Genomic DNA, 11,718 nt, shown 5'->3' with positions numbered 1-11,718 from the left:
TATTAAGTTTAATTGATTTGTTATTCAAGAGTCTTGATGTAGAATTTGGTGCACCAACCTGATTTGGTCTGATCAAGACCTAACTCGACAGCATCAGAAAATAATTTATGGACATTCATTTCTAAGCCATATTGATTATCTACCTAAATATCGTATGTGTTATCATAATTATATCCACATTATTTACATTAGGAGCTCATGAATGTTATTATCTTTGTCCTCGTAATGACGTGATTGGAGTCATAGAAATAATTTTATTTATAGTGACAGTACAGTATATATAATCTATACAAAGACGATGGTTTCATGTATCGGTATGTGAAAATGATAGATTGGAAGATGGCAATGCTATCAGCATCTGAATCAATGAACTAATTAAGAATGGAATCAATGATGTCAAGTACATTTGTGAAACATGAGACGATTAATCTATATATTAGTAGGTCCGATCTGTAGCCACCATTAATGCTCAAGAAAACATTAATACCATTGTGAAGAAGACCTTTCGGTATCTCAATTTACTTCAACTATTAAGTTTATTTATGATACATGAATGCGACCAGCAATATTTAGTTGAGGATTAGACTTTGATGTGACCTATATAGAATAATTTTTATATTATATATAAAATATAGTTAATTATTAATAGAAAAAATAACATGCTACTCACTCACCCAACCACATGGGTTGAATAACCCATCTAAGCAAAGACATAAGTAACTTATGAAAAAAGGCCAATGAGGCTTGATAAAGAAGGCATTGGTTTCTTGAATGGTTTGATCGTGGATCGTCCCTTGTAATCGACACGCACACAAGAGCTCACACTATCCCTTCATGCGATTGCCAATTAGAACATGATCACCATAAAAGTTAAAGGAGTCGACCATCGGTACATGACGACCATAATGGGGATATAAACAGGAATAACCTTTGTATAGGAACAAATACTAGAAGACCAAAATACGCAGCGGAATAAAATGGAAACATAATCAAACAGAACACCAAGATATACGTGGAAAACCCCTTCAATGTGAAGGGTAAAAACCACGGGGCAAACTAGAGATAATCCACTATGAGAATAATGAATATACAAATCTCAATCTCTTGCCCAAAACCCAAGCAACAACCACAAGAGAATAACTGGGATACAAGGATCACGTTACTGCCCACAATATCTAAAACCTCCCAAGTAATCACAGCAAGAGCCTACTGTAGATTTGATCTAACCTGAGATGAGAACACTACTAGATGATTGTGAACAGTCTCTCTGCGTTGTCCTTGTCTTCTTCCCTTTCTTTCTCTTCCTCTTCTGCCTTGTTCTCCTTCTTCTCTTTGGAATCTCGTCGCTATAAAGATCTGCCTCGTTGCTGCCTTTTTATAGCTTTAATCTGCCTCTAAAACGCAGCCACCACACCCCCCTAATCTTAATTAGGGTTAGGTTAAGAGGGGGTGTGAGCTGTGGGCTGATAAAGCCCACATGGGCTGAATATGGGCCATCAGCCCAACAACCTCCCCCTTCAGCCCATAAGGGAGGCTGTCCCATGACTCCTCAATGTGAAGCCATACCGACCAACTGTCGGCATATCTCCTGTCTTTCTTTTGTTAAGGTCTTCGTCAACATGTCTGCTCCGTTGTCATCTGTATGAATTTTCTGAAGCTGCAACTGCTTCTCTTCAAATACATTTCGAATCCAGTGGTATCTGACATCTATATGCTTTGACTTGGAATGAAACATTGGGTTCTTACACAAATGGATGGCACTCTGGCTGTCACAATGCATCACATAATTTTCCTGTTTCAGCCCCAATTCTTGTAAGAATTCTTTCATCCATAACATTTCTTTGCATACCTCTATAGCAGCAATATATTCTGCTTCTGTGGTGGAGAGAGCAATACACCTTTGTAACCTGGATTGCCATGACACAGCTCCCCCTGCAAAAGTAAGTACATAACCTGAAGTAGACTTCCTTGTATCTATATCTCTTGCCATATCTGCATCTGTGTAACCTGTTAACGCAGGTGGTCCACCTCCAAAGCTTAAACAAACCTTAGAGCTCCCTCTGAGATATCTAAAAATCCACTTCACTACTGCCCAGTGCTCTTTGCTTGGATTTGCAAGAAATCTGCTAGTAACACCCACTGCATATGCGATGTCCGGCCTCGTACATACCATTGCATACATTAAACTTCCAACTGCTGAAGCATAAGGAACCTTTTGCATTTTCTCCTTCTCCTCATCACTTGACGGACTCTGTTCTGAGCACAACTTGAAGTGACTTGCAAGAGGAGAACCAACTGGCTTAGCATTGCTCATACTAAATCTTTCCAATACCTTCTCGATGTATTTCTCCTGTGACAACCAAATCTTCTTGTTTTTCCTGTCACGAGAAATCTGCATGCCTAGTATTTGCTTTGCAGGCCCCATGTCCTTCATTGCAAAAGACTCACTCAGTTCCTTCTTCAACCTGTCAATTTTAGACATATCTTTTCCAAGAATAAGTATGTCATCAACGTAAAGTAAGAGAATAATAAAATTCTCACCAAACCATTTGATGTACACACAATGATCTGAAGCCGTTCTTTTGTATCCATTTTCTGTCATAAATGAATCAAACTTTCTGTACCACTGTCTTGGAGCTTGCTTTAGCCCATACAAGCTCTTCTTTAACTTGCAGACAAAATTATCTTTACCTTTGACTTTGAAGCCTTCTGGTTGCTCCATATAAATTTCCTCCTCCAAATCACAATGAAGGAAAGCTGTCTTCACATCTAACTGCTCAACCTCCAAGTCCTGGCTAGCAGCAATACCAAGAGCAACACGAATAGAAGACATTTTAACAACAGGAGAAAATATCTCTTCAAAGTCAATACCTTTCTTTTGACCAAAGCCTTTCACAACCAATCTAGCTTTGTACTTTGGTTGAGAATAATATTCTTGAGTCTTCAACCTAAAAACCCACTTGTTCTTCGAGGCCTTCATTCCATTTGGTAGCAGCACTAAATCATAAGTGTGGTTCTTCTGAAGAGCATTCATCTCTTCCTGCATAGCAACTAACCACTTCTCTTTCTGCTCACTCTCAACTGCTTCCTGGTAACTCTCTGGTTCACCTGCATCAGTAAGCATCACATACTCATATGTAGAGTATCTTCTGGAAGGTTGACGTTGTCTAGAAGATCTTCTCAATTGAGGTTCTGCGGGAACTTGCTCTCCTACTTCTTCTTGCTCAACATGTCCTGCAGGTAAATCAATATCAGGCTCTACACTATTTTCCTGCACATCTCCCCCATCACCCTGATATACTGGAGGAATAACTGGGTCACAATCTGCTAATCCTTCTACAGAAGTCTTGGCTGGTGCCTTCTTCTTCAAATCCTCAAAGGTTTGATCCTCAAAGAAGACCACATCTCTACTCCTGAACACCTTCTGCTTTTCTGGATCCTAAAGCCTGTAACCAAACTGATCATGTGAGTAACCAAGAAAAATACATTCTTTAGACTTACCATCTAGCTTGGACCTCTCATTATCTGGAACATGTGCAAATGCACGACAACCAAACACTCTCAAATGCCTGTAGGAAACATATTTCCCTGACCATACATGCTCTGCAACATCACCATCTAGGGCTGTACATGGTGATAAGTTGATCACATCAACTGCAGTCCTCAAAGCCTCATCCCAAAACCTTTTGGGTAGCTTGGCCTGTGAAAGCATACATCTGGTCTTTTCCATGATGGTGCGGTTCATCCTCTCTGCAATTGCATTATGCTGAGGTGTACCAGGAACTGTCATCTCATGTTGGATCCCATGCGACCTGCAATAGTCATTAAACAATCCCATATACTCACCACCATTATCTGATCTTATGCATTTCAATTTCCTTTCTGTCTCCCTTTCAACCCTGGCATGAAACTCTTTGAAGACATTAATAACCTGATCTTTGGTCTTCAAAGCATAAGCCCAAACTTTCCTGGAAAAATCATCTATAAAAGTGACAAAATAAAGTGCACCACTTATACCAAGAACATCAACAGATCCACCAGGAGTTTTTGTCCTCAAAGGACCACATACATCTGTATAAACACAGTCTAAGGCATGCATTTTTCTAGACAAAGCAGCACTAGCAAATGAAACTCTATGTTGTTTACCAGCCAAACAATCAATACAAGGGTTCAGATGTATACCTCTGAGATCTGGTAATACCTCTCTCTTGGAAAGAGCTTGCAGCCCCTTCTCGCTCATGTGTCCCAATCGCCTATGCCACAACTCCATACTGAAGTCTTTCTCTGTAGCATTTAACTGCTCACCATAAGCTTTAGCCTGCAACCTGTACAAAGTATGACATTTCTTTCCATTAGCTATAACAAGAGAACCCTTACTGAGCTTCCATTGCCCTTTGTGAAATCTGCTTTCATACTCTTCATCATTTAGTCTTCCAACTGAAATTAAATTTAGCCTCAAGTCAACCACATGCCTCACATCCTTAAGTACCAACTTACAGCCAAGGTTGGTCTTTAAATGGATATCACCCATGCCAATGATGTCTACTGTGCCATAGTTGCCCATCTTGACAACACCAAAGTTTCCAGACCTATATGTAGCAAAAAACTCCCTCCGTGGTGTAGCATGATAAGAAGCACCTGTGTCAATCACCCACTCAAGATCCTGACACACACAAGAAAAAATATCATCAGAAGGAGACAAAATCAAATAATCACCACCCTGCACTGTAGCTGTAGTATTATCCTTTGACTCTGTAGACTCCACTTCTTTTCCCTTTTTCTTGTTCTTCTTAGGTTGCTTACATTGATTCTTGTAATGTCCTTTCTCACCACAGTTATAGCAAACAATATCTTTTCTTGCTCCTACCCATACGTGAACTGCTTCTAGACTTTGACCTTCCTCTGTTCTCTGAGATAAGTGCCTGTGAATCATTCTGAGATGTTGCCGAACTCTTTCTTCTCAACTCCTCATTCAACAAACTGCTTGTTACTTGACTCATAGTGACAATACCATCTGGCGCAGAATTACTAAGGGAAACCACCAGTGTCTCCCAACTTTCTGGTAATGAACTGAGAAGTAACAATGCCTGCAACTCATCATCAAGAGACATTCTCATAGAGGATAACTGGTTAGTAATACTCTGCATTTCATTCAAATGCTCAGCAATAGAAGCACCCTCTCTATATTTTAGGTTCACAAGTTTTCTGATCAAAAAAGCTTTGTTGCCAACTGTTTTTCTTTCATAGAGACTTTCCAATTTTTTCCAAAGAGAATATGCAGAAATTTCAGTAGAAACATGGTGAAATACACTATCATCAAGCCACTGTCTAATAAATCCAATTGTTTTTCGATCTAACCTCTTCCACTCATCATCTATCATAGTTGTAGGTTTTGCACTATCCCCTTGCAAAGGTCCATACAAATCTTTGCAATACAAGAGATCTTCCATTCTTGGTTTCCATATCATCCAATTATTTCCATTCAAACTAATCATGCGAGAAATATTACTGGCCTCCATGTTCAAATACAAAAATTAAATCACCAAAACCCCGCTCTGATACCAGTTGATGGGGATATAAACAGGAATAACCTTTGTATAGGAACAAATACTAGAAGACCAAAATACGCAGCGGAATAAAATGGAAACACAATCAAACAGAACACCAAGATATACGTGGAAAACCCCTTCAATGTGAAGGGTAAAAACCACGGGGCAAACTAGAGATAATCCACTATGAGAATAATGAATATACAAATCTCAATCTCTTGCCCAAAACCCAAGCAACAACCACAAGAGAATAACTGAGATACAAGGATCACGTTACTGCCCACAATATCTAAAACCTCCCAAGTAATCACAGCAAGAGCCTACTATAGATTTGATCTAACCTGAGATGAGAACACTGCTAGATGATTGTGAACAGTCTCTCTGCGTTGTCCTTGTCTTCTTCCCTTTCTTTCTCTTCCTCTTCTGCCTTGTTCTCCTTCTTCTCTTTGGAATCTCGTCGCTATAAAGATCTGCCTCGTTGCTGCCTTTTTATAGTTTTAATCTGCCTCTAAAACACAGCCACCACACCCCCCTAATCTTAATTAGGGTTAGGTTAAGAGGGGGTGTGAGCTGTGGGCTGATAAAGCCCACATTGGTTGAATATGGGCCATCAGCCCAACAGACCAAACCCGTCCTCTTAGCTTCCCCTCGATCGTGTCATCGGTCCTGAATAATTTGTTGCCCTCGATCATATTTCAAAAAAGGTCGCACGCTTAATCGCATGTAGCATTAATTTTTGATAACATATATGTTTAATCCCCATCCCATCCCATATATGTTTAAAGCATGCCCTACCCTAACAGACCCCGCACTCCTAGTTGTTCTTCCTTGCATAACGGACAGAAAGATTATTCAATAAATGAACATTTGATGATACTAAAAGCTTAAGGAGGAGCAGCCAACCACCCTTCACCGATAAAATATAAGTATAAAAGCCAGCCAAGCATCGGCTTTGTCATTTTCTATTCATTTCTACATATATCATCTTGAGGAAGCAGAATAGTATGGTATCATGACTCGGATGATTTTACGTGACCATTTGGAGAAGCTACATTCGCCATGGCAACTCCCTCGTCCTCGGCCACTGAGCTTCCATCGCATCCCTTGCTGAAGACCTCCTCGATCCTCTCCAGGGACACCCCCTTCGTCTCGGGGCAGCAGAAGAAGAAGAAGATCCAGGCCAAGACCGCAATGCCTGCGAAGAGGAAGAAGGCACCACCGATGGTGATGGCCTTGTAGAGAGAGATGAAGGTCATGGACACCGTTCCATTCATCAGCCTGTTCACAGCCACCCCCATGCTGGCTCCCTGTGCTCTCAACCTCAGGGGAAATATCTCCGAGCTGTAGACCCAGGTGACGGGCGCCAGGCCGACGGAGAAGAAGGCCACGAACAAGAGCAGGGAGGCAATGCAGAGGCCGAGCGCCCATGGCAGCGTTTGCTGGCTGTGATCCGCCATGGTGAGCCCGATCCCCAAGCTCGAGAGGGACAGGATCATCCCGGCCACGCTCGTCAGCAACAGGGGCCTCCTGCCCACCTTGTCCAGCAGGAAGGTGGCCACCAGGATGAAGGCCGTCTTGGTGACCCCCATGCCCATGGTGACGAACAGGAGCTTGCTCCTGCTGCTGATCCCCGCCTTCTTGAAGATCCTCGGGGTGTAGAGCACCACGGCTTCGATCCCGGTAGCGTGCTCGAAGAAATGGATGCCGAGGGCGGCGATGAGGATGCGCCTCACCGCAGGGGTGGGCCGGAGCAGCAACTCCTTCCAGACGCCCTCCCCGCGGTGCGTGGCGACCGGCTCGACGACGTCGTCGGTGCAGCTCTCGTCGACGCCCGCGGCCGCCTTTATCTCCCGTAGCCTCAGCTCCGCCTCCTCTTTCGTGTTCGACACCCGCAGCAGCACCTCCCGGGCGTCCCTGAGGCGGCCTTGCATGACCAGCCACCGCGGTGACTCCGGCATGGCCAGAATCCCCACGGCCAGCATGACCGAAGGCACCGCGGCGACACCGAGCATCAAACGCCAGCCGTACTTGAGCGGGAGGTGCCGCAGGAAGTAGTTGGAGACGTACCCGAGCAGAATGCCGGCGCTGATGCAGATCTCCGGGAGGGAGGTGAGGAAGCCGCGGGAGGACGGGGAAGAGATCTCCGCCGAGTACACAGGAGCGACCATCAAGGCGTAGCCGACCCCGACGCCCGCGATGCACCTCCCGGAGAAGAGCATGCCGTAGTTGAGACCCAAGCCCATCAAGACCGCCCCTACGAAGAAGATGATGGAGGCAACGACGATGGTGTAGCGCCGGCCGATCCAGTCGGACAGCCTCCCGGCGGTCAAGGATCCGACCAACGCGCATATGTTCATGATCCCCGCAAGCACCTCCACCTGCTCATCCTGTATGTTGAGATCCTCCTTCATGAACAGCATGGCGCCGCTCATCACTCCGGTATCTGCGCATCCATCGATCATCATTCAACACGCGCGCATCGCATGAACGCAACCAATTAAAAAGGAACGAGATGGAGGGCGGAGGAGAGAACAGATCACCGTAGCCCATCAAGATGGAGATGATGGAAGCGATGATAGCACAGGCAAAGGCATACGTTTTCGCTCCTCTTGCCGACACACCGCTCTCTCCCTGTCCCTCCATCTTCTCTCGCTCTCTCTCTCGATGCAATAACTTCTGCAATCTCTCTCTCTCTCTCTCTCTCTCTGTGTCGATGCAATAGCTTCTGCAATCTCTTATATATATAGACCAAAGCTCAACGACAATATCTTAATTATGGATCGGTAGACACTGATCCGAAAGTGAGTTTACGTGGAAAGAGCACGATGACCACAAGCCATCCGATCTGCGGGGAGCTGTAGGGTTCTACGAAGATCCCACTGCAGGCTGGCCATCCGTTAATCGATTCTTATCCACTATACCACTTTCCCATTCGTTTTCATGCTGTGCATGTCTTGTGACCTTCCTCAATATGTCTACTATTTTGTACATGCAATTAAAGGGAGCGGTTTCTAAGATTCCTTACATCATAAAGATAAATATATATATATATATATATATATATATTATTTACATAAGATCTATCTTGCACCTATATCTATGCATGAAAATTGAAAAAAATGATGTTCATGGAGAAAATTATTGATTTATAGTTCTATTTGGATATATTTGATTGTGTTTATACTTGTATATATTTGAATATGTTTATATTTAAATATCACAAACTATTTTTTACTATTTAAAATATTTGATATTATTAATTAGTTTTGATAATAGTTTATCTTATTCAAAATTGAATAGATTAATCAAGAGAGTATGAAAAATCTATTGTTCCTCCGCCGTAAATAAAATTTCTCGAGATGATGAGGTAGCACTTTGAGATAACACCGATATTATTAATATAATATTAGTTTTAATAATAATTTTTTATTTGCAATTTAATGAATTAATTAGAAGAATATAAAAAATCCACTGTTCCTATTCTCTCTCTCTCCTAAGTAACATTATTGATGGCCTATGTAATCAGAAGCATAAAATGCTTTGGCCATTACAAGTTGATCATCTGTGTTATGGAGTCAATCTATTATGATTGATTGTAACATTCTTCTCATTATACAAAATCCACTATGTTATGTTATAATAAACATCTTTCTCGATATAACAATTATGATAATCTTTTTTCAAACAAAAAAATCGCACTAAGAAAAATTAAACTTTTATTTAGGATGAAAATTTTTTTTGACATTTTTTTTAATCAAATTATAGACATAGCACCTGACATCATTAATATATATTCCAATGATTATTTTGTGTAAGCTTGAGAGTTAATCATCATAGTGACGAATACTCTACAGAAACTTAAAATTATTCCTTGTAGATTTTTTTTCAAACTATATTCAAAACTCAATATAATAGCTTTTTCTTTTTTTCTTCTTTTTGTAAAATATAAACGGAAAGACAATATTTGACCTTAACATCATGTTGCTATGGGGAGAGTACCTCGACCGTGAGCAACGAGAATCTTCCCCGCACCCCCCCGGGCCTCGTAGAAAAATTGATTGATGTCATCATCGGTGGTCTGGCTTCCGGAGGCGATAGCGCGTCGGGACGAAAATCGTACACCCAAGCAATCGTGGAAAAGTGTCCTAGGCAACGAGACGAGCCTGACATCACCTTCACACTGGGAGAAGCTGAGCACCCTGACCACAATGACGCATAGGTAATCTCAGTCAGGATTGCCAATGCCCATGTCAAAAGGATAATAGTAGACACCGGAAGCTCAACCGATGTCTTGTATCTCAATGCCTTCCAAAAGCTCGACTTGACCAAAAGAGACCTCGTCCCTAAGACCTCGGCTCTCACCAGGTTCACCGAAGATTCTATCTTGCCCCTCGGTAGTACGACCTTACCAGTCATCATTGGGGAAGAGCCGAGGTCCAAAATTGTGATGGCTACCTTCAACAAATTAAGAGCTATCATCTCAACGTAAAGTTTTCAACAAAGAGAAGTGAGGAGTGATCCTTGGGAGTCAAGGCAATGTTACTTGGATTCAAAGGTTCACTCCCGATCGACAAAGAGTGGTCAGCAATATCACGACCCGAACCTGATGGGCTAACTAGCCTATCAACTTCGTTTGGTCTAAATCACTGACCAAAATGCTTAAACTGAAGTTAATAATAATACACTCATCAGACCCTTATAAGTCAATCTTAATCTTGCCCACTTTCGATGTGGGACTAATCAAGAGTGTTACAATCACCCCCACTAAAAGGCTTGATATCCTCGTCAAGGCCCAACATAACCCAGATCAGACCCTAACATAGTGCATGTGAGGCGTAGCCCAGTGGTGGCTCTACGTCATGACTAATCAAGGGTGTTACAAGCAATGAGGTGGATCGTCTGTTGGAGGCAGGGTTCATAACCGAAGTAAATTATCCCCGATGGCTATCCAATGTAGTCTTCGTCAAAAAATCTAATGGAAATTAGAGAATGTGCATTGACTACACCGCTCTTAACCGTGCATGCCCGAAAGATTGCTACGCCCTCCTGAGGACAGTCCTAGAATTAGATTATCTAAATTGGGCTCATAAATTTGAATCAACCATTTACCCGATTAGGTCCGTCAAAATTAAAATTGATCAAAATAAAAATTAATCAAAATTTGACTTTCTTCAAATTTAGTCAAAACTTATTGATAGAATCTAAATTTAATCAAGCATTCAAAATATAGTTATGATTAAGTTCGAATAAAATATTTGATTAAAATAAATCAAAGTAATCAATTTAATTATCTGAGGACATAAGTCATAAATTTTTAACTTCCAAAGGGTAAAATTATAATGGAAATATCTATTTTTTAAAGAGCATCACTAGAAGATAAAATTTAATAACATAGATTGAAATATTTTTTAAATATTCAAAGGGTAAAAATATCCTTTTCTAAGAACCCTAATTCTCATTTTCCTTCCGTTGGCGTTGGGCGAGGTGTGGTCGTCGTTGTGCCTACACACGTGGCGTGGCCGTTGTCCTACCTACACATGTGGGTTTCGCTAGCGGTGCATCGATCGTCTATCACGTAGTCGTTGGGAACCATGGCCTTTGGCATCCAGTCGATGCCAGCTATGACCAGCAAACACTGCAATGGCGTTGATGTAGTTGTCGCATGCAGTGATAGTTATTGTGTTATTGCAACCACTTGCGACTAAGGCAAGTTGGTTGTTGTCGATTGTTGCAATCTATGGTGCTTTTGCTGTGTATGCAGTCGTTGCTCGTGATTAGGCTAGCGACCGCTGAAGTTTACTGCCCTTAATAATATTATCACCGATAACAAATTATCGATAGTGGTCAATAAATCAGGAATCTCATATCGGTTATAAGTATGTGATAGAATGGACTAGATATAAAAGTATATTGACAATACAAATATATCGTTCAAGCATCATAAATCAAAACCAAATAATACCTTTTCGTGAGCTACTAACAAACATATCTAAATACAAAATAGATTTGAAATACTTTTATAATATAAAGTATTTTATTTTAAAACATCAATTGTAAGCATAAGAATCATAATATGCTATTGTTATATAAAATACTTTAATGTCAGAAAATAAAATCAAATAATAATATATCGAATATATGATATATACCTTTTGATGCTATTCTAAAG

At 41.4% G+C, this 11,718-nt stretch overlaps 1 protein-coding gene across 1 annotated transcript; it reads right to left on the bottom strand.

The window, feature by feature from the left end:
* Positions 1–6,495: 6,495 nt before the first annotated feature.
* Positions 6,496–8,241, bottom strand: LOC135680725 (probable polyol transporter 6). The gene is made up of 2 exons (XM_065194869.1): positions 8,090–8,241; positions 6,496–7,992 (listed from the first exon to the last, which is right to left on the bottom strand). The coding sequence occupies exons 1-2, from the start codon at positions 8,190–8,192 to the stop codon at positions 6,560–6,562; spliced, it is 1,536 nt and encodes a 511-aa protein (XP_065050941.1). The 5' UTR covers positions 8,193–8,241; the 3' UTR covers positions 6,496–6,559.
* Between the last annotated feature and the right edge of the window lie 3,477 nt (positions 8,242–11,718).

Source organism: Musa acuminata, chromosome BXJ1-1, assembly GCF_036884655.1.
Source record: "Musa acuminata AAA Group cultivar baxijiao chromosome BXJ1-1, Cavendish_Baxijiao_AAA, whole genome shotgun sequence".
In the NCBI taxonomy this organism is placed as follows: domain Eukaryota; kingdom Viridiplantae; phylum Streptophyta; class Magnoliopsida; order Zingiberales; family Musaceae; genus Musa; species Musa acuminata.
This window is presented reverse-complemented; position numbering and strand designations above follow the sequence as displayed.